Genomic DNA, 24,380 nt, shown 5'->3' with positions numbered 1-24,380 from the left:
AATGCAGATACCTGACATTTGAGGATCTTGTTTGAATTGCTATTTTAAAAGTGAAGCTTGGGTGAAGATTAATCTTCCCTTATTTTTATGTTACTGTCAGCTTTAGTTTATTTGTGTATGCTTTATGTGATAGCTTCCTATGGATTGTTTTCTTCAATTTTTTGACCTCAGAGTATTGCCTGATTGAACTAATGTCAAGATTTCTTATTTTCTGAGGTCACGCCTTATAGCTGGAACACGAATTTTACAAAGGAGCAGGGTTTCCTAGGGAAATATGTGTATATGTTCTGGTTATTCCAACTTATATAGGTTCACATCTGATTCTAAATGTGTTTGTATGTTTAACAGAGGATTTTATGTGTCTGAGGTCATGCTTTTAGTGGGAATATCCCTAACTGTGGGACTCTGGCACCCGGGACTCAGAGGGAACAGCAGGCACTGTCTATCTCTGTGACCTTGGCCAGGTCCTTAAGACTCACTAGACTTCAGTTTCTTTACGAAAGTAGAAGATTGGACCAGATGATCTGTCTGGCTATCAGCATCTGACACTGAGAGTCCAGACCTGAATGATTTTTATCCTTACAGGGTATCTCATTGGTGGTGATGTCCTCAGGTTGCTGCATGGACACATGGACGAGTGTCTCACTGTCCCTTCAGGAGAACATGGTGAAGAGCAGCGGAGGTTAGTACCTGAGCTCATTGCATTGAGACTTGCACTCTTTTGCCTTGATGTAATGTTTTAAAAACTAGGGATCTATTCGTTCAGGCCAGTAGCATCATACAAGATGGGCTACTGACATTCATTGGTTCACTGAAGTGATCCATTTGTTGCCCTCTCTTAGCTTTTTCTCATGTTATATTTTTATTACCTACCAATAGAAGAACTGAAAATTTTTGTATAATTAAAACATATTAAGAAACACTGAACAAAATAAGCGAAGTGGGAAGAGTGACCACATTGCATTAAACGACTTAGAACTTCATTAAATGCTCGTTAGTTTTGATTAATTTTCTTTTTAGAATGTTTAATCTCAAACTCACTTTTGAAGTCAGAGTTCTCAAATTGTGTCCAATTTTAGGACCCTTTGCTATGACCTCTCATTTATTGATACAGATGATAGAATGAATCACTTTCTCTCATATTTAATCTGATATAATACCTCTCTCATGTTTATTTATTTGGCACTGGGACAAGATTAAAAGAGTATGAATCTACTGAGAAAAGTGCACAAATATTACAAAACCATAAAAATATTTAGAATAGTTTGCTACTGCTCTACCTTACAAATTAATCAATGAATGTAGTAACATGAATATGTAAATAAGAGACTGCAGTGAGAGAAGGCACTGTGTGGATGGTTTGTTACTTATCTTTAAATCTTTTAGTGGACATTTTTCATATTAACATGGACACTTAGGTAGCTGTTAGTTAATAATTATTTTTATAATTTAATAAAAATATATAGGGACCATTTAGAAAATTAAGAGTCATTTAACCAGCTGCATAATCTCAGGAAAAGTCCCTCTGAGACCTGGGTACTGGGTCTTAACCTCTGTTCCCAGGCAGACCTAGATAATGGCTAAGAGTGACATACGTTCCCTGGAAACATTCCATAAGCTGAAACTGCCTCTTTCAGTAGGTTTAGGAAGAAGATGTCGATGGTGTCAGCAGGGTTTGTATAAAAGATAATGGAGATTTTAAGACACTTGGATTAAGGAATTAGTTTCAAACAGAAGTATAAACTTAAGAACTAGAGAGATGTCAAGTATATTCTGGGAATAGCAATTATTCCAGAGTGATTAGGGGGAAAATGGAGGAAAAGGTGGAAAGTAGACAAGAGGAAGATCCTCAGTGCCATTCCCGTGGGCCGGCTTCTATTCTGAGGTTGTTAGGAAGGGATGTGGGGATCAGAGTGGAATAGTTAGTTCTCTTTTAAAATAATAACTCTGTTAGGCAAGGAGAACTTAGATTAGAGGTGGGGAGAATCTGAGTCACGGAAATGAAATGCAGTAATTCGTGTGACAAAATCCAAGGACTTAGCCCAGAGAATGCCATCAGAATGGAGAGGTTTACTTGCATCATAGACATTTAGATAAAAGTGATGGGTTTAGGGGAGAACTAGATACAGGCTGCGAGAGAAGGTATCAAATCCATCACCGTCTTTTTTTCTGCCTCAGGGGAAGACAGCTGGATCTAAGGATTGCAGGAGATGGTGCATGTTTGCTGTAAAAGATGGAGTTAAACTTTGGTTACGGATGAGTACAGTCTATGAGACGTCAAGTAGGAAATTGGGATGTCTGAGTCTTTAACTTAACAAAGCTTGGGATGGGTGCAAATTCTAAGTGTAAGGGGGATATTTAAAGGAATGGGGTCTATCATATGTTCATCAGATGGAGAGGGAGGAGCGGGGATTAGATGTGTTTGTCGATTGGGCATGGCCTTATGAAGGCTGTAAAGCCCTGGAATAGCCTAACCAGGCGGGAGGCTGAGGATGGATTCCTACAGAATGCTGATGTTTAGGATGTGGGCAGAGAAATAAGAGTCAGCAAGAGAGTCAGAGTGATAGTTTAGTAGGGAACCAGGGAAGTTAGTCATTGAAGCCAAAGGATTGGGCTGTGGATATGTTAAATGCTATGATGCGTTTATTTGGAGTTAGGGCTTATAAGAGACCATGCCAGAGTCTTTGGATCCTCAGTCCCTGATTTGTTAAATGGAAGACAGACTAAGTGTTTCTTAGAGCTCTTTCAGCTGTATCTACAGCTCTACAATGTAGAGCTTCGTGGTTAAGGTAATGGACTCTAGAACCAGACAGATCTGGGATTGGGGTTCTGCTCTGCCACTTACCAGTTGTGTGACTCATGTAGGTGACATAGTTTCTTTAAACATTGGTTTCCCCTCTTTGTAAAATGCAGCTTAAATATTATCTCCTACTTTGTGGGGCTATTGAAAAGACTAAATAAGAAAATACACATAAAATACTTGATGCATGTGGAGAAATCAACACATTTATTGTTGTTGTTATTATTATTTAGTCTGTCGCTATTATTTAGTCTGAAGAGGCAGCATTTAGCTAGGTATGATTGAAAAGTTTGAGGGACTCTGGGCATATGGATGACAGAATGGCAGAGCATAGACTTTGTAGGAAGAGAGGCCAGACTAGATCCAAGAGGATCCTTTCGATGGCTAGTTATGATTGCAGAGAAATCTAGGGGACATTTCAAAGATACTTTAATCATGTTCTGGACCCACTCTCCCTTTGCATATACGTTGAAGCCTGCCCCTCCTTTCCAAATACTCTTCTTGATTTCATGTTGATAATTTCAGTTCAATTTAATCTTAGTATGTAATTAGACCAGCCTATCAGGACTCTTGGTAGGTAGTGATGGTGGTAAGAACACGTTTGTTTGTATCCCTTTTTATAGCATATTTACATGGGTGAAATTAAATTAAAATGGATGTCAGATTATGACTCGAGGGAGAAAATGAGTCAGCAATAGGCAGCATGGAGCTGAAGGGATGTTGCTTAAGAAAAAACTATTTGTGTTGGTTATACTGGGATTGAGCAATTATTTGAATAGAATGATAAAAATAATTCCTGGTATTTCACAGTTATATAGCACTTCATGATTTCTAAATCTTGTTGATACCATTGTTTAGAACATTTTCAACCTCCCTCTGCTATTTCCCTAGGTCATTGTAAGGAACTTGGGGGAGGCAAAGGATAGCTCAGCCCGGAAGCAGCCTTTCTTTATTTGTTATCAGTCTGTACTGGGGGAGACATGTGTAATGATGATCTAAAAATATACTTTTTTCATTCATTAAAGAAAGAAGTAAAAATAATTTGATTTTTGCACAGTGACATGAAAGCTAGAGAAGGGCCTGGGAAATCTGTAAAAAAAAATTTATACCTTATAATTCTTTCCTGGAATTATGATCTAGCTATACTCATTAATTGTATGCTGTTGTTAACGTTAAATAACTAAAGTCCAATTTACTTTGTTAGGAGACATAGTGGAAACTATTAAGGGGATGGCCAGAAGAGATGTTTACTTCTGAGTGATTTAGGAATAGTCTGGTCATAAATGCTGTGTTTCTACATGGATTTGTCCACCTGTTCCTGCTTTGTTCTATTGACAGCTATTTAATATACATAACTGTAATTGTAGCTATTGAAAATCCAGCTCAGTAATGGGTTGTATGATTCTGGATATCAGTAGAGTTACCTTTACCTTCCTCTTCACATTAAGATATGTATGTGTATGTGGTTACCTATTCATTCTCCTAAAGAATGTTAATAAAGCTCTTAGAATGAAGAGCATATAGAGCTATTCAATTAAGAAGAACTGAATTGAAGATGAGGCCTATCACAGTTAAACTAAATATCTATCTTTTTCTCATGCTTCCTGCCCATTTTGCTTTTATGGATTGAATTCTGACGCGTTCGTGAGATACAACATCACTATTGTTTTAAGTTACTTGAGATTTTTTTCAGAAAGACAAATTGCTCTAAAATGACTAGTAGACAATTTGTCTAAGCAACAATAAAAATAGTAAAAATATAACTATAGTAGTTGTGAGCAGTTAGGTACAAGGGAGAGAGCTCATGAGTATTAACTATAGTGTCATAACTTTTTAGTTCTTATTAAACTCTTCAATTAGTGAGATAGAATGAGTTAAAGACAAGCAAGTCTGGTAGTTGGGAAGGGCTGTGTCTGCATCCCTTGTCAATCATGTTTTAATTATTGCTTTAAAAATAGGCTTTTGCACAACAGGGTAACTACAGCCAACAATAAATTTATTGTACATTTAAAAATAACTAAAAGAGTGTAATTGGATTGTTTGTAACACAAAGGATCAATGCCTGAAGTGATGGATCCCTCATTTATCCTGAAGTGATTATTATGCATAGTATGCCTGAATCAAGGCATCTCATGTACCCCATAAATATATACACCTACTACATACCCACAAAAATTAAAAATAAAAACTTAAATAGGCTTTCATTCTGGAGGCTTGACATTTGATTACTAAATTTTATTTCAAGCCTGACATATTTTACGTGGAGAGTATTTTCTGTTCTAGATTTTGTTTCTAGATTGCATCTCATTATTTCCATCCATAATTTTATGTGAATATAACAAAATATCAACAAAGGCATTTCCTTTATGTGTACATAGGCTTATTTATGGATTTGATATGCACTATGTGAATAAACTGCATACTTTTACATTAAGACATTTTAAAATGGATGCATTGGGGAAGATTATTTGGGGCCTTTAGTTTGGAAATCTATTAAGGAAACATTGTTTGAAAAGCATTATTTATGTTAAAAACAGGTTTGCAATGTCAAATCTGGTTTTATTGATTCAATAAGAATGTGTAGAATGACTATTATTTTCTGGGTGCTGGGGCTATAGTAGTATACAAAAAGTTACAAGGTTTATTTTCTCAAGAAGTTTACATTCTAGTGGGCATATATTACAATAAATATATTTATTTATAAATGCATACACTTACCCAAGTATACAGAGATAAAATGCATTAGGTGATGATAAGAACTAAGGAGAAAAATAATGCATGGAAGGGGATGGAGAGTGTTCATGTGTGTGGTATGTTTTGTGGGGTGGTATGAAGGAGAGGTGGGGAGAGAAGGAGAGAAAGATTGTTCTACTTCCACCTTATCTGGCATTACTCTTGGCATATGCTTGCTGTGTCTTGTTACTTTCAAATGCAGGCCAATTAAGTCATAGTTTCTGACAGTGTCTGGAAATAAATGCTACATTTGCTTTCCAAAATGTGACTCAGCAGGAAAAAGCTATGCCATGTGTATGCATGACAAGATTTTTACCTCCATGCCCCCTTTTAATATTACGATGATTTAATGAGCTTTAGTTGTAAATAATTGATAAGGCATGAGATGGATTGGATATAATGAATTAAATTTCTCTCCATCTGGCTTAGAAAGAGATGCATAGTTTATATCTGTGTACATAACTGGGTGACTAATATCCTTGTGAGGATATTTGTATGCCTTTGGCCACCACCTAGGAGGAAGCTCTTAAAGCTATTCTGTTGTTCTCCAAAATGGTCAAGGATAAAGTTTTACCTATGAGAGCTTTTCTTCTTTTTCTCTATCTTCAGGTCCTGCATATATCTTTTCAGCCTGGAACTGAGAGTTAAATGAGTTAGCTAAACAGTCTTGATGGAATAGTCAGTACATAAAGGAGAGCTACTTTCTGCTCTTTGCCTCTTCTCCTTTGGGAGAGATTCACTTCTTGCCCCAAACTTAAACTCCTTGCTGACTGCAGAGAGTGCAGTAGCTGCTGTAGTTTGTCATATGTTCTGGAAGCCTGACTTGGTCTAGAACCGCACTCTCAAGGCAAGGGCTGGGTAGAATGACTGCTTCAAAAACGTGGGCTCTTAACACAGAAGATTAACAATATTCATAGGAATTTGAGCTGTTGGATCTTGGCAAAAATGAAAAACAATGAGACATTTGATGCATTTAGAGTATATGAATAGAAAAACAGACAATAGATTAAAATCAACATTATACAAAAAAATTTCTCGATGATTTTCTCAATTAAAATTTAAGAACATGACTTGTCTACACTGGGTTTATTAACTTAATCTATATGTAAGCAATATCTTTCAGAAGAAAAAAAGAAAGAGAAGCATCTTCTTTTTTAAATTTCCAGATGCCTTTATGGTTGTATTGTGTTCTGCAAAGTAATGGTAACAACATGTATTTTGTTGTTTTTCTGCTCTAGTCCTACCTACATGATTCGTTCAATGGTGATTCAAAGTTAAGTTATTGTTGTTTCAGATCTGTGCTGATTCATTTACATTTTATGCAGAGGTGTCATCTCAAAACATACCTATTTTCCCTTGTGCAGCAACTTGAATAGAGCTATTGTGGCAAACTCAGCCCCTGAATAAATAAGTAATGCTTCTTGAGATGCTGGTTAGGCAAGTACTTCTTGATTTGTTACTAGGAAGAGACTCCTGACAGCTGCTTTAGCACCTGCCTGCGGCTCAGCTGCTCAGCCACATGCTCCCAAAGGTACCAGCAGCAGAAATTCTCCTATGAAAATGTGTCAACTGAAACACTTGTAATTTCACTCTGTAATAACCTTTTAAGACTGGATCTGCTTTTCAATCACCTCAACTCAATTCTTTTAATATTTATTGAGGGACTTGTATAGCCCAGACATTTTTGGTATGTGCTGGGTATGAAAACATGTCTGAGGCCCTGCCACTATCTTTCTGGAACTCACCATCTGTATTAGTCTGTTCTCACACTGCTATAAAGAAATACCTGAAACTGGGTAATTTATAAAGACAAGAGTTTTAACTGGCTCACAGTCCTGCAGGCTCTATAGGCTGGGGAGGCCTCAGGAAACTTATAATTATGGCAGAAGGCGAATGGGAAGGAGGCATGTCTTACATGGCTGGAGTAGGAGGAAGAGAGCGAAGGGGAAGTGCTACACAGTTTTAACAACCAGATCTCGCGAGAACTCACTATCACAAGGATAGCAAGGGGAAAATCTGCCCCCATGATCCAGTCACCTCCTATCAGTCCCCTCCTCCAACATTGGGGATTATAATTCAATGTGAGATTTGGGTGGGGACAGAAATCCAAACCATATCACCATCTTTTAAGATCTCAACAATTCTATATTCAAGATGAAGTGAATGTTAATCTAGGAGAAGCCATTTATAATTTTTATAAAACTTAGATGGTAAAAAACATATTTTACCATTCAACCATGTGAGAAAGGTCAGCCAAGTCTTCGTTGACCTTTTATTTTGAAGGATATTTTTCTCGGCCTATAAAAAGTTAACAAAAAAGCTTTGCTTTTCACTAATTACTTTGAACCTGCTATTCAATATCAACTCTAAATGGGAATTGCAGGTGAGTAATTGTGGGTGACAGTAACTATTTTTCAGACGATTCCTACATGCATTTTAAATACAAGGGTCTAGTCATACATGAACACAACCAAACTTAACTTGATTGAGGACACGTCCGCTAGTAGGACTGTCTTTTGTTTGTTTGTTTGAGACGGAGTCTCGCTTTGTTCCCCAGGCCGGAGTGCAGTGGGACGATCTCTGCTCACTGCAAGCTCCGCCTCCCGGGTTCACGCCATTCTCCTGCCTCAGCCTCCCACGTAGCTGGGACTACAGGTGCCCACCACCACACCCAGCTTATTTTTTGTATTTTTAGTAGAGATGGGGTTTCACCGTCTTAGCCAGGATGGTCTCGATCTCCTGACCTCGTGATCCTCCTGCCTCGGCGTCCCAAGGTGCTGGGATTACAGGCGTGAGCCACCGCGCCCAGCCAGGACTATCTTTAACTTCCCCACACTTTCACTTCCCCCATCCCATAGGGCCACTGATCACCCGTGTTGGTCTGCATATTCATCTCTTCCATTCAGTTTTCAGGCAGGGCTGTGCCATTCATTTCTTGCATACCTTTTGCATAGTGAGGTATATATGGGAATCTGCATACAAATGCTATTGTTTTGTATTTGTGAAAGAAAGAAACGGAGAAAAAATAATTCTTGCACTTTAATGTAAGTTTGGTTAAGGATGGCTGTATAGAGAATCACCCTTGGTTGTGAGGTCCCCCATTTATATAATTTTGACAATTCCTGAAGGATTGTTATCTGCCAGCAATTAGGGGCGGGGAAAGAAAGCCATCTTAATAAATCAGCATAATAACCTGAGTGAGTAGAAAACATTCTGAGGACTATGAATGACTCCAATATGCTTGGCTAAGTCGTCTATATTGAAAATACCTTGATTTCAAGTGAGTAACTCTACATACGGGAACAGTCTCTGGACCAATAGAATAGGAATCTGAACCTTGATGACAGTGATTTAAAACAAAAGCATTTTTGGGGTTGTGGATATCTTTGAGAATCTAATATATGCTACAGATTCTTCCATAGAGAATTTGCATTCTTGCCAACATGCACAATTTTTGTGATGTTAAATTATGTTTTCTCCCACTATTTTCTCTATTCTTTCTTCCCATTTAAGCAGCCAGCAGTCCCTGTGTTTCTTTGCCTAAGGGGAGGTTTGAGACTTGGCAGAAAGCTCAAGTTTTCTGCAAGGCATCTCTCTTCCTGACTTTCAGTCCCCAAAGACTAAATCTAAGGCAATTGTTATGCTTAATGTCTTGGACAGAAGGGAAAGAGGGATGGCTTCAGACAGAAAAAGGAGACGTTTTCCCCAGACTTAAAAAACATTCACATGGATCAACTGGACTTCCAAACATACACAAAAGAGAACCTGGGCCTAAACCTCACATTTTATATCAAATCTAATTCCAAATAGATCATAGACTTAAATATGAAACACAGACTTTTAGGAAAACAAACATAAAAGTTTTAGGGGAAAAAAAAAGCAGATAGAAAAAAATCTTTGGGATCATAGAATTCTTAAACTTGACACCAAAAGCATGTCTATGAAAGAGACAATTAGGCTGGACGCAGTGGCTCACACCTGTAATCCCATCACTTTGAGAGACTGAGACAGGTGGATCACTTGAGGTCAGGAGTTCAAGACCAGCCTGGCCAACATGGCAAAACCCTGTCTCTACTAAAAAATACACAAATTAGCCAGCTGCTTGAGTGGCTGAGACAGGAGAATCGCTTGAACCCAGGAGGTGGAGATTGCAGTGAGCGGAGATCATGCCACTGCACTCCGGCCTGCCTGATAGAGCGAGACTCCGTTTCAAAAAAAAAGAAAGAAAGAAAAGAAAAAAATGATAAATTGTGTTAACAGAGAAAACAAAACTCTATAAAATATTTTACAGAGGTTGATTCTAAGCTGATATGAGTGACTGAAGCCCAGGGAAAAACACAAACTCAAGAAGCCTTGAGTAAGTAGTCCCGAGGCCGTTATGTCACAACTATGTTTTATACATTCTAGGGAAGTAGAAGTTACAGGCCAAGTCATAAGTGAATACGTGGAGGTGATATACAATCGGCCTTGCCTAAAAAGGTGGGATATCTTAAAGTGGCAGCTTACAGGTCATAAGTGGGTTCAAAGATTCTTTAATCTGCAGTTTGTTAAAGGAGCAATGCTTTGCCTAAAAATTTGGAGTCAGCAGAAAGTAATGTTTAAGGAAATCTGTTAACCAGTACCCTGGGTCTGAGTGACCTGTAGGGGTAGGGGACTTAACACTTGTATGGCCTGGCCTTACATCCTGTTTATAATTTGGTATCTTTTTTTTTTTTTTTTTTTTTTGAGACGGAGTCTCACTTCGTCACCCAGGCTGGAGTGCATGGCGCCATCTCGGCTCACTGCAAGCTCTGCCTCCCGGGTTCATGCCATTCTCCTGCCTCAGCCTCCCGAGTAGCTGGGACGACAGGCGCCTGCCACCACACCCGGCTAATTTTTTGTATTTTTAGTAGAGACGGAGTTTCACCATGTTAGCCAGGATGGTCTCGATCTCCTGACCTCGTGATCCACCTGCCTCAGCTTCCCAAAGTGCTAGGATTACAGGTGTGAGCCACTGCACCCAGTCTGTAATTTGGTATCTTATTGTCATGAAGAGTCTGTTCTGTCAGTCTTCTAAGCTCTATTTTAACATGAATGCCAGCCAGTCATTGTGTCTAGACTCCAAAAGGAAGGGAGATAATGAAATGTGTCTAACCTTTTGTCTCATCATGGCCAGAATTTACTTTTTCAGGTTTCTCTGGGGTCCTCTCAGCCAAGAGAGGACCTGCTCAGTCAGTTAGGGTCTTAGTATTTTTTTTTTATTTTACAGTTGAATCTCATCGACATGAGAAAGTGTGTTTTGCTCTGTAAAAATCCACGTGGAGAGGGTAAAAAGACAAGCTGCAGACTGAGAGAGAAGATTTGCAAACCATGTATCTGATAAAGGACTAGTATCTAAAATATATAAAGAATCCTCAAAACTCAACAGTAAAATACAAACAATCCAATTAGAAAACAGGCAAAAACCATGACACCTATTGGTTAAAGACGACACACAGATTGCAAATAAGCACATAGAAATATGTTCAGCATTATGACCCATTATGGAAATGCAAATTAAGACCACAATGAGATACCACTATATGCTTATCAGAATGACTCAAACAAAAATATTGACAGCCACATGCTGGTGAGAATGCAGAGAAACTGGATAACTCATATATTGCTTGTAAAATAGTACAGCTACTCTGGAAAACATTTTGGCAGTTTCTTAAGAAACTGAACAGGCATGACCGTGTGGCTTAGCAATAGTACTCCTGGGCATTTATTCTAAAGAAATAAAAACTGTGTTCACACAAAAACTTGTATACAAATACTTGGTGTAGAGCAACTTTATTTGTAATAATCAAAACATGGAATCAGCTGTGGTATGTCCATAGCGTGGGATACTACTCAGCAGTGAAATGGAATGGTCTATTGAAATGCACAACCACCTGGCTGTACATGGTGGTTCACACCTGTAATCCCAGCATTTTGGGAGGCCAAAGTGGGTGAATCACTTGAGGTCAGGAGTTCAAGACCAGCCCAGCCAACATGGTAAAACCCTGTCTCTATTAAAAATACAAAAAAGTAGCTGGGCATGGTGGCACATGCCTGTAATTCTAGCTACTCAGGACCTGAGGCAGTAGAATCACTTGAACCCAAGAGGTGGAGGTTGCAGTGATCTGAGATAATGCCACTTCACTCTAGCCTGGGCAACAGAGACTCTGTCTCAAAAATAAAATAAAATAAAATAAAAAATAAACACACAGCAACCTGGATGAATCTCCAGGCAATTATGCTGAATGGAAAATGTCAATCCCCAAAGGTTGCATACTGTGTGATTCCATTTTTATAACATTTTTAAATGATAAAATTTTAGGAATGGAGGACAGATTATAGGCCATCGGAGGTTAGCTAAACAGGAGAGGGAAATGAGAGGGAGGTGAATGTAGTTATAAAAGGGCAATTTGAGGGAACTTTGTGGTGTAGGATCTTACCTGTGATGGTGAACCCAGTGTTGGACATAAAATATTCCAGGAATAAATGCTCAGTGCCATGAAGTAAAACCAGCACTCAGGAAAAAGTTTAATGCTCTCGGCAAGGCAATTTACTTCTGCAGAAGTGTGTCACTCACATCAATCAAGTTCACAAGTGCACACAGAACAAAGGAGACCAGGGGGGTTTTATCCCTAATGCAGCCCCTATCTCTGTGTCACTCCCCCATGGGCTAGGGTTGGACCGCACAATCTGAGCTGACCTCACTGGCTATTTGTACATATTTTCCTAAATATAGCGGGGGAGGGGAGGTGAGGTACAGAGGTGGAGTGTGTGAGACGTGCAGTTTCGGGGGAACGATGGGTATAGGTAACCAAGCGAACAGATGTGAGTTATTGATTAGAGCTGATGGGAAGAGGGTAGGGTGTTTACGGTAACTGGGGGCAAGGAAGAACAAAAAAGTTGAGTTTGAGAACAAAGGATAAAGAAGTTAACAGGCTAAACCCTTTGAAGAGAAACTCAGAAAGATTTATTGTATCTTACACCAGGATCTTACACAAATGATAAAATGGTTTAGAACTTACACACACACACACACACAGATGAATACAAGTAAAATTGGAAAAATCTAGTAAGTTTGGGAGATTGTATCAAAATCAAAATCTTTGTTGAAAAACCGTAGTTGTCAAACTATTACTATAGAGGAAACTAGACAAAATGTTCAAGGGATTTTTATTATTTGTTACAACTGCATGTGACCAGAGTGATCTCAGTTTTTTAAGGCATTCATAGAGACTGGGCAAAGAGCAAAGATTTCTGGGGTCCCCTGTCGGGATACCCAGCACTCAGCTCCCGACAGCCTTCTCCTCCGCATTGCATCCTGGCCTCTAAGGAGGTGGCAGGAGCTCAGAAGGGAATGACTGTGGAGATTTTTACTTTAACACAATGTCCTGTGTCTCCCAGGTAGATAAAAAGCAGTGGCCCTCAGACTGGAAGGGGGCATGTAAAGAGAGACCCTGAGTATAGGAGATGTAGCAAGCAAATTGGTCCCGCCTAATATCTGATATTAAGGCACTGCTTTACCAAGAATGATTAGGGCTTGATTTCCTCACTATCTTGATGGGAGGGAGACTCAAAGTTGGAAATAGTTATATTTTAAAGATAATTTTTAAATGTTATATTCATAATAGTAGAAATTATTTATAAAAATTGTTGACATTATTTCACACCAAACTCCCCACTCCCACTGATAAAAACTAATAAAGGTAGTTTTCCTTTTCCTCCTTCCCCCTGAAAGTGGAGAACAAACAAAGCAGTGAAGATGTGGTATGGGGTCCTAGTCCCAAAAAGGAAGGAGATCAGGGAAATGAATTTAGTGTGCGGAGCAGCCTCTTCTCTCTAGGCGGTTGCAATGTCTGAAGGGCGTAGAAGTGAAGCACAACTATTAGAAGAATCATAGGATGGAAATGGATCAAAAATTGTAGTACAGATCTCCCTAAAGAAGAGGCGTGTTTGGAGGGATCTCAAAGAACTGTACTCCTAAAATAATTGTGATCCAGAAATAGACCAGACCTTACAAGTATTGAAACTCAGCATCAAATAATATTAATTGCCATTTGGATTAACATGATATGGGATTACTATGGCCCTAGTCTGTCAATTCTGCAAGAAGTAAAAGTAAACATTTAGGGAGAAAATTACATATAAAACTCAAATTGCCTCTGTAATTTTATATATACAATGTCTGATAAGCAAAATTAAACAGGCTGTTTTGTTTCAGCACCAACTAGTGTACTGCAGTATATTTCTGACACTAACCACCTGGAGTTAGCACAGACTGCACAAGTTATGGGCTCAGTTTTCTCCAAAACTGCCCCTATCTCAGACACCAATCACAAATGGGATCCCCAGACCACTTGCAGTTCTGACCAACTGGCTATAAATTTAGGGGTTCCCATAATCCCTTTAGATTCAATAACTCACTAGAATGACTCACAGAACACAGATGTTATACTTATGCTTGCAGTTTTACTATAAAGGATACACACCAGACCAGCTAAATGAAGAGATCCATAGGATGAGGTCTGGGAGGGTCCTGAATGCAGAGCTTCTCGTTCCCTATGGAATTAGGATATTTTACCCTCTTAGCACATAAATGTGTTCACTATCCAGGATGCTTCCTTGAGCTTCAGTGCCCAGAATGTTTGAGTGCAGTTTTATTATGTAAGAATGATGCATTCAATCATAGGCTACATGATGGAATTCAATTTCTAGCATCCTTCCTATCCCTAGATGTTGTGCTGGATCAAATCTCTACTCCTTTAATCATGTGGTTTATCTTTCCAGCATGGCCAGCTCCCATCTTGAAGCTGTTTAGGGGCCCACCATGAACCACGTCATTAGCATAAACTGAGATGTGATGTAACGGGCTCATGAATAACAAAGCCACTTCTATTCATTTGGAAAATTCCAAGGGTGTACTATCTTCCAGGAATGAAGGACAAAGATCGGCCTACTTCCTTATTATCAAACACGGGCACAGAAGATGATAGGACTTAACTGAAGATCAAGAGCATATACATAGTGCTGAAAAAGGCACATAGATATTAGACATACAGATGATGGAGTTTAATTAAAAATATTTACGATTATCTGGTGGGGTACAGTGGCTCATTTCTATAATCCCAACACTTTCGGAAGCCAAGGCAAGAAGATTGCTTGGGCCTGGGAATTCAAGACCTGCCTGGGCAACATAAAGAGGCCTTGTCTCTACAAAAACAAACAAAAAAAAGTGTTTTAATTAGCTGGGTATGGCAAGTGGAGAGCTGGGTATAGCAAGTATGGAGGAGAGCTTCAGCCCAGGAATTCAAGGCTGCAGTGAGATATGATTGTGTCACTGCACTCCAGTCTGGGTGGCAGAGAAAAATACCCTGTCTCTTAAAAAAAAAAAGAAAAAAAAATATATATATGATTATTATGTTCTAAGAATTAAAAGATGGAAAAATTTAGTAGACAACTGGAAACTATAAAAAATGATCATACAGACGTTCTAAAACTAAAAAAAAAAAAAACTTAGAAACAATGGATAGATTTAATATCAGCTTAGAACTAGCTGAAAAGAGAATTGGTGAACTGGAAATCAGATCAGAAGACTATTCAGACTAAAACACTGACAGTCAAAAGATTGGGAAACAGGCTGGGCATGGTGTCACACACCTGTCATCCCAGCACTTTGGGAGGATCCCTTGAACTCAGGAGTTTGATACCAGCCTGGACAACATAGTGAGATTTCATCCCTACAAAAAAATTGAAAAGCCAGATGTGGTGGTGCATGCCTGTAGTCCTCGAGACTCAGGAGGCTGAAGCAAGGGGATGGTTTGAGGCCAGGATATCGAGGCTGCAGTGAGCCATGATTGCACCACTGTACTCCAGCCTGCCCAACAGAGCAAGACTCTGTCTCCACCCTTCTCCCCTTCTTCCCCCCAAAAAAGATTGGGAAATATAGAAAAGAACAAAAAAGATGGTAAATGATAGTATAGATGGTCTATCCTACATGCATGTAATTGGAGTCCCAAAATGAAAGGACAAGGGTGGGAAAGAGGCAGTAGCAAAGGAAAGAGGAAAGGTGGATGGAGAGAGACAAAGAGAACTCACAGGTGCATGGAGTGAAGGCAGTATTTAATACAATTGCTAGAAAGTTCTCCAAAATTGACTGACTGTATTAAGCTACTGATTCAAGAAAAACTATGACCCCTGAATAAGACAAATCAGATCACAGGTATGCACATCAGAGGAAAACTGCTGAAAAATAAACACAAAATGAAACTCTTAAAAACAGAAAGCAAAAAGATATAGTACCTTTAAAGGGGCAAGAGTAAGATTTACAGTTGATTTCAACTCAGAAACAATTGGAGACATGGGATGTAAGCTTAAAAGTGCTTAAAGGAAATATCTGGCAACCTAAAATTTTATATCCAGTAGCACAGTGATACTTTATTTAATTTACTTTGGGACAGGGCCTTGCTCTGGCTAGAATGCAGTGGTGTGATCATGGTTCACTGCAGCCTCAACCTCCTGGCCTCAAGCAATCCTTGATTCTCCCACCTTGGCCTCCTGAGTAGCAGGGACTATATGCGTGTGCCACCATGCCTGGCTAATGTTTAAATTTTTTGTAGAGACAGTATCCCACTATGTTGCCCAGGGTGGTCTTGAACTTCTGATCTTAACCAATCCCTCCTCCTTGGCCTCCCAAAGTGCTGGGATTGCAGGCATGAGCTACTGCACCCAGACCTGGTGATACTTTTAGACAAAGTTGAGGGAATTCATTAACACCAGGCTCACATTAAGGAAATACCAAAAAGAGTTTTCTTTGAGTAGAAGAAAACTATCTCATATGTAACTTTGGAGATACAGAAATGGAAAAAAAGCAACAGCAAGATAAATATGAGAGTTAAATCAGAGGATACTGAGTAAATAAAATAATGATAATGATGATTATAAAAACAGCAACAACATCTTGGATTTTAAAACTATAGAGAACAGGCTGTTTGTGGTGGCCCACATCTGTAAACCCAGCAGTTTGGGAGGCTCAGGTGGGTGGATTGCTCCAGTTCAGGAGTTCAAGACCAGCCTGGGAAACATGGCGAAACCCCATCTCTACAAAAAATACAAAAATTAGCCAGGCCTGGTGGCATGCACCTGTAGTTCTACGTAATTGGGAGGCTGAGGTGGGAGGATTGCTGGAGCCTAGGAGGTTGAGGCTGTAGTGAGCTGTGATTGCAACACTGCCACTGCACTCCAGCTGCGGTGACAGAGGGAGACCCTGTCTCAAAACAAAAAATTATAGAGAACAACTCATTACAACACTGGCGCATGAGTCAAGGGGAAAGTAACTTGAACTAAATGGTGGTTCTTGCATGGTCTGGAAAGTGGTAAAGTTACTAATTAGATCATGTTATAATAAGCCAAGAATACATATTGTAATCTGTAATCACTGCAAACATAGTGAAAGAATGTAAAATTAAAGGAGAAACCATAAAAATATAATAGTAATACTTAATCCACAAGAAAGCAGGAAATGAGCATAAGAAACCTGGAGTAGGACAAATATTAAGAAAACCAGATTCTGATGTGGCCTTGAGATTCTCACCCCAGCTGTACACATCCTGTATATAATTCCTCCCTTTTTGTGTGGTGGGACTGGGTATATGATGTACTTCACTCCCACGACTAGATTACATTATTTGACAAAGCTAAAAGAATGTTGCAAACGTAAGTATGGCCCCTACTCAGTTGACTTTAAGTTAATGGAAAGGGAGATTTTTCCAGGGTAGTCCTGAAGTCTTAGCTTCAAAGTGTGTGAGATTCTTTGGCCATGATTGATGAAGTGAGCTGCTGTGTTTTAAGAGGGGCTCTTTAAAGGACTGTATTGCAAAGTTGCTGAGAGCCTTCCGCAGCTGTCAGAGTGCAATGAAATAAGGCCTTCAGTCATTCAACTGTAAGGCACTGAATTCTGGGGACCACCGGTGAGCTCCTGTAAGGGCCTGAGATCCAGGTGAGAACCCAGCCCCAAACAACACTTTGATTTCAGCCTATGAGACCCTGAGCAGGGAACCCAGCTACATCATGCCTAGACTTCCAACCTACGGAATGTTAGAATAAGAAATGTTGGTGTTTCTCAGCCATGAAGTCAGGGGTAATTGATTACACAGGAATAGACTGCCAAAAAATTCTATATGACATCACCTTGGGAATGAGCACATATAGTAAAGGACTGACCCTAAATTGGAGAGATAAGGAGCATCTAGCAAAGGATGTAACCACCAGTGATGTAGGAGGAAAACCTGGAAAGAGTGGTATCCTGGAGTAAAAGCATAAGATTGCCAAGGGCAGTGGGGTGATCAACTATGTCAAATGCAGTTCTCCCCTCAAATATATCCACAAATAGAATGCCCTTGAAACAAAATGTTTTCATTCTTTTCTTTCTTATAGCCTCAACTGTGAATTTTGTGAATTACTGTCAAGTCTAATCCACAGACTCGTTCTCCTGAGCTTCTATCCTAAATATTCAAGTTCTTACTGCATATGTCTGTGTGAATTTCACTTGAGACAATAATTCAAATATGTCAACCTTAGTTTAATTCCATCAGAGATGTTTTCCTTCTTACAGTCCATAACTTGGTTATGTATACCAGTCAACTGTGCTCAAAACTTTGCCTTGACTTTTCTTTTACCTTTTGTGAAACAAGAGAAAGAAGGACTTTAAGTCCTATTGATTTTATTGCTAAATTTTTTCTCTATTAGACTTGTTTCTCTTGCTGATGTCAATTTTAAGGGTGCCCCTTCCTGTTTACTGTGATTTGAGGGTTCTGTTATGCTGTTGCTTTCAGATTAATATCCAAAGTCCTTATCTTTAACTCCTTTTTATCCTTTAACTCCTTTTTATCCTTGTGGATTTGTGACCACCATTCAGAAAAGTAGGTGAAAAAACTTTCTTAACTTTATCTCTTCATCCCACCATCAACCACTGAGGTATTCTTGCACTTTGAACATGGCAGCATTCTACTTCAAGATTCTGCAGCCTTTCTACTCTCACTGCCACGCTCTCATTCCTCATATCCTCATTCTTTTCTTTGCATGCTGAATTCTTACTCAGCTCCAGGAGTGAACCCAAATATCTCCCTCATGAAAACTTTGCAGAGCTCTTCTTGACAATTTATGTCGTTTCATCCCCTCCCCTTCCCTCCCCTCCCCTCCCCTCCCCTCCCCTTCCCTCCCCTCCCCTCCCCTTTCCTCCCCTCCCCTCCCCTCCCCTATCTCTTTATATGTAGTTTCCCCATACTACTACCTAGGCTAGTTTTTGTTGTTCGTGTCTTTCTTACCATGTTAAACTGTACATTCGCGGATACAGGACCTTTGGTTTTTTATATTTCTTTTTCCTAAAATGTATACCTATGTGTCTAGAATATGAAGGGTAAACAATTAGTGTTTATTTTTGGCTAAATACAATTATATTTCTATATACTGTAGTTTTTATGAAAGAATAGAAAGATAATAGTTCTTCATATTATTTACTTTTGCAACATTTACACATACACATTTGTAGCTCTCCATCCTTCTCTTTTAAAGAGAATAATCAAAGTTTATTTGAGATAGCCTGGTGTTATTTTGTATATTCTGGAGAAAAAATGCCCTAAAAACTACCTCCTTTTTTCCCTGTAATATATTCCTAATATATTTTTATTACTATATTAATATTTGTTGAGCTGGAATACCTCATGAGTTTTTAAAAATTAATAGACTTTATTATACACTTTTAGGTTTACAGGAAAATTGAGTAGAAAGCACAGAGAATTCTCCCTCACAAGTTTTCTTGTTATTAACATCTTGTATTAGTATGGTACTCTTGTTATAAATGATAAAGTAATATTGACACATTATTCTTAATTCTCTAAATTAGGCTTACTCAGTGTTGTACATTCTATAGACTTTGACTAATAACATGTATCCACAATTGCAGTATCACACACAATAATTTCACTGCTCTCAAAATTTCCTGTTCCCCATTTATTCCTTCTTCCCTCCCCTGAACTCCTGAAAAAATATTAATTTTACTGTCTCCATAGTTCTGCTTTACTCAGAATGTTAAATAGTTGGAATCATATAGTTATGATTCCAAACTGGCTTCTTTCACTTAGCAATCTGCATATATGGCTCCTCTATATCTTTTCATGACTTGATAGCTGATTTCTTTACATCACTGAAAAACATTCCAATGGATGTGTTACGGTTTTTTCACATTTTGGCAGACATTTTGGTTGCTTCCAAGTTGTGGTAATTGAAAGCTACTATTAATATTTACATGCAAGTTTTGTATAGACCTAATTTATTTGGGTAAATATCAAGAAGCACAATTGGTGAATCCTATGGTAAGAGTATGTTCAGCTTTTTAAGAAACTGCAAAACTGTCTTCCAAAGTGGCTGTATCATTTTGTATTCTCACCAGCAATGAATGGGAATCCTCACCAGCATTTAATGTTACAGTATTCCAGGTTTTGGCCATTGTAACATATGAATAACATACCTCAAGTTGCAAAAGTTGACATATGACATTGAGCATCTTTTTATATGCTTATTTGTCATCTGTATATCTTTGATGAGATGTCTTAGATCTTTTGGTGATTTTTAAATTGTGGTTGAATTTTTTTTTTTTTTAATTGAGACGAAGTCTGACTCTGTTGCTCAGGTTGGAGTGCAGTGGCATGATCTCGGCTTACTGCAAGCTCCACCTCCTGGGTTCACGCCATTCTCCTGCCTCAGCCTCCAGAGTAGCTGTGACTACAGGCACCCGCCACAATGCCCGGCTAATTTTTTGTATTTTTAGTAGAGACGGGGTTTCACCGTGTTAGCCAGGATGGTCTTGATCTCCTGACCTTGTGATCTGCCCGCCTCGGCCTCCCAAAGTGCTGGGATTACAGACGTGAGCCACTGCACCTGGCCAAATTGTTGTTGAATTTTGAGAGTTCTTTACATATTTCAGATGCCAGTCCTTTCCCAGATGTGCGTTTGCAAATATTGTCTTTCAGTCTCTGGCTTGTCTTTTTATTCTCTTAATAGTGTTTTCTTGCAGATCAGAGGTTTTTAATTTTAATGAAGCCCAACTTACCAATTTTTTATTTCATGAATTGTGCTCTTGATATCTAAAACATCATTTTCAAATGCAAGAACATCTAGATTTTCTCTTATGGTATTTTCTAGCAGTTTTATAGTTCTCTGTGTTACATTTAGGCCTATGGTTCATTTTGAGCTAAATTTAGTGGAAGGTGTCAGGTGTGTTCTAGATTAGTTTTTCTACACATGTGTATAAAGTTGTTCTAGCACCGTTTGTTGAAAAGACTATATTTTCTCCATTGTATTAGGTCTGTGATCCATTTTGAGTTAATTTTTATGAAGGGTGTGGTCTGTGTCTAGATTCTTTATATATACATGTGTGTATATATATATATATATATATATATATATATGGATATCCAGTCTTTTCAGTACTATTTGGGGAGAATGTCCATTGACTTACTGATTCTTTGTTAGAGATCAATGTGCTATATTTGTGTGGGTCTATTTCTAGGCTCTCTATTCTGTTCCACTGACCTGTTTGTCTATTCTTTCACCAACAGCACACTGTGTTGAATACTGTAGCTTTATAGTAAGTCTTGAAATCAGGTAGTGTCAGTCTCCCAACTTCGTTCTTCTCCTTCAATATTGTGTTGACTCTTCTGTGTCTTTCACTTCTCATATAAACTTTAGAATCAGTTTGTTAATATCTACAAAATAACTTGCTGGGATTTTGATTGTGATTTCTTTGAAACTATAGATCAAATTGGGAAGGACTGATATCTTGAAAATATTGAGTCTTCCTATCCATGAACATGGAATAGCTCTCAATTTATTTAGATTTTGTTTGACTTTTTAAATCAGAATTTTGTAGTTGTCCTTATTTAGATTTTATACATATTTTGTTAGATTTGTATTTCAGCATTTAATTCTTTGGTATTAATATAAATAATATTTTTACTTTAAATATGTGTTGTTCATTGCTGGTATAGAAGAAATTGATTTTTGTGTATTAGTGTCCTGAAACTTTCCTATAATTGTCTATTAGTTTCAGGAGATTTTTGCTATTATTCTTGATTCTTTGAGATTGGGATAAATAATCATGCCATCTATGAAAAAAAGTTTTATTTCTTCCTTCTCAGTCTGTATACATTTAATTTCCTTTTCTTATGTTATTGCATTATCTAGAACTTCTGATACAGTCTTGAGTAGTAGTGGTGAAGAGAACATTCTTGATTTGGTCCTGATGTAGAAGCAACAAGTTTCTTATGATTGAGTATGGTGCTGGCTGTAGGTATTTTTTGTAGATGTTGTTTATCAACTTGAGGAAGTTCCCTTCTATTCCTCATTGGCTGAGAATTTGTATTATTAGTAGACACTGGATTTTGTCAAATACTTTTTCTTCATCTATTGATATGATCAATGATTTTTTTCTTTAGCATGTTGATATGATGGATTATACTATGGTTCAGTGATATCTTAATTACCTTATGTATACAAAAGGAGAAAATATTCATTTTTGCTATCATACTTGTATTCAAACAGCACATTCCTTTTGAAATAAAAAATAGTGATTTCTCAAAATACCTGTTATGACATTTATAATATATTTTGTTTAGATTATGAAATAACTACTGATTTTTGAAGGGAGAATTGAATTCTGTGGTATATCACAGAAATTCTGTGGTATATTCATTGAAAGTTGAGTTTGGATAAATGAAGTAGTATTGTATTACTTCCCTGCATTGCAGTAACTAAAATACATTGATGTGGCTTCTTCTTTGTCCCTATTATATTCTACAGAAACATGTAATTATAATATGAATTGGCAAGGAAATCTTCAGAGCCTGGTAAACTGTTCTCTATTTTTAACATATGTAATGGATTCATGATCAAAATTTGATGTGACTGATTGAATTGTGTTTTATTGTTATTTACCTCTTCTGGTGTTCAGTATTTGTTATACACTCTACCCTCTTTCTTGACAAAAAATGAAACCAGAATGTTATGTATTCAGAAAATAGGACTCTGAATAGTTCTGTGTCATTTCCCCATTGCTCTAAAGTCATGGTAAATGTAAAAAAGAGAAAAATAAAGTTCACTTAGAGCCCCTCTCAAAGTGTCCGTGATACTGTAGTAATAATAGACTATGTAAGCTATTCAGCATTACTGCACTAACCTTGTCAGGGCTTTCTTATGTTGAAGAAACAAAAGTAGATTGAAAAATGCCCCAACTGTTCTTTCATGTGGCTTTTTTGGATAAACCAAGTGCTCTGAAGCACTGTGAATTTGTCTATATTTCTCTTAAGGGCAAAAAAGATCTGTCACAATGTAGATATGAATTCTAGATTTAGAAATGTTATTCAAGATAGATAAGGTAAGACATTTCTTTCAATTTATGAAAGACCCCAGACCCTGGATTTTATCCAGCTAGCTTTCTCTGAGATTAAAATGACCAATAATATGGGTAGAATATTCTAGATCTAGGGTCAACCAATCAAGGCAGTAGGTCAAATCCAGCCCACTGCCTTTTTTTGTAAATAAAATTTTATTGTTACACAGCCATCCTATTTTTAAAAACATATTGTCTATGTTTGCTTTTGTATGATAATAACAGAATTAAATAATGAGACAGAGACCATATGGCTCGCAAAACCAAAAATATTTGCGAACTGGCCCTTTACAGAAAAGGTAGGTCTGCTCCTGTTTTAAACCACCCTTTCATGGTGGCAATGAAAGTCATAGTGGTGGGTGTCAAGTCCAACAGTTCTCAAGACAGTGGATCCCTGTGCTGGAGCTACAGGAAGGGTGACAAAGCAGGTGACTTCAGAAGAGGATTTAAATAAGAGAGAAGGTAGGAAAAGAAGTATTCTTTTAATATATATAATGTATGCATTCTTTTCAGAGCTTTAATTTTTTATAATGTCATTTTACAAGTGTATTGCAATGCATACACAATAGAATATTATACAACCTTAAAAAAGAAGGCAATCCTGTCATTTGCAGCAACATGGATGAACCTGGAAGACATTATGCTAAGTGAAATAAGCCAGGCACAGAAAGACAAATACTGCATGATTTTACTTACGTGTGGAATTCAAATTCATGGAAGGAAAGAGTAGAACGGTGGTAGCTAGAGGTCACCTCCAGTGACTACAGCCCTAGATAACAACTTGACTGCAACCTCACAAGAGACTCCAAGGCAGACACCAAGCAAGAAGCACCTGGTTAAGATACACTGTATTCCTGACCCATAGAAACAGTATAAAATAATATGTTTGTTATTTTTTAGAAAAAGAATGCTGAGATCCTGCCATTGAATTGCAGGAGGAGGCTAGCACTGAAGTGACTGATTTATGATGAAGCTATTAATAGGTAGGGTTCCTTTCTTAGTTACGTTGTCCCGAGCGATTTCATAATTTAGGGACTTTGAATATCAACAAGTATATAATATGATTGACTTAGCAACAGTCCATTCAATTCAGGCAAAATATTATTGAATCTTAACTCCCTATATGGAAGGATTGAATATAAATTATGACCATAATCGTGGTCATGATCATCACCATCACCATCTGCATCCTCAGAGCTGACATTTGTTGTGCAAGGACTTTTCCAAGTGGTCTACGTGGGTTATATTACTCATTCATTCTTCACAGTAACCCAGTAAAAATTATTCCCATTTTACACATGAAGAAAATGAGGCAGAGAGGTCAACAGCTTGCACAAGTTCACACAAAGAAGTGACATCTGAAGAAAGTTAATAACAATCAAATGTGAA

General features: G+C 38.0%; 1 protein-coding gene across 1 annotated transcript in view; it reads left to right on the top strand.

The window, feature by feature from the left end:
* The window catches only part of RYR2 (ryanodine receptor 2), a 786,704-nt gene that overhangs the window by 334,505 nt on the left and 427,819 nt on the right, over positions 1-24,380 (top strand). The window contains exon 8 of the mRNA XM_054561059.1: positions 586-682. Within this exon, the coding sequence (XP_054417034.1) occupies positions 586-682 (97 nt within the window). The remainder of the gene's footprint in view (positions 1-585; positions 683-24,380) is intronic.

This window comes from Pongo abelii, chromosome 1, assembly GCF_028885655.2.
Source record: "Pongo abelii isolate AG06213 chromosome 1, NHGRI_mPonAbe1-v2.0_pri, whole genome shotgun sequence".
In the NCBI taxonomy this organism is placed as follows: domain Eukaryota; kingdom Metazoa; phylum Chordata; class Mammalia; order Primates; family Hominidae; genus Pongo; species Pongo abelii.
Note: the sequence above shows the minus strand (reverse complement) of the source record. Positions and strands in the feature narration are given on the sequence as shown.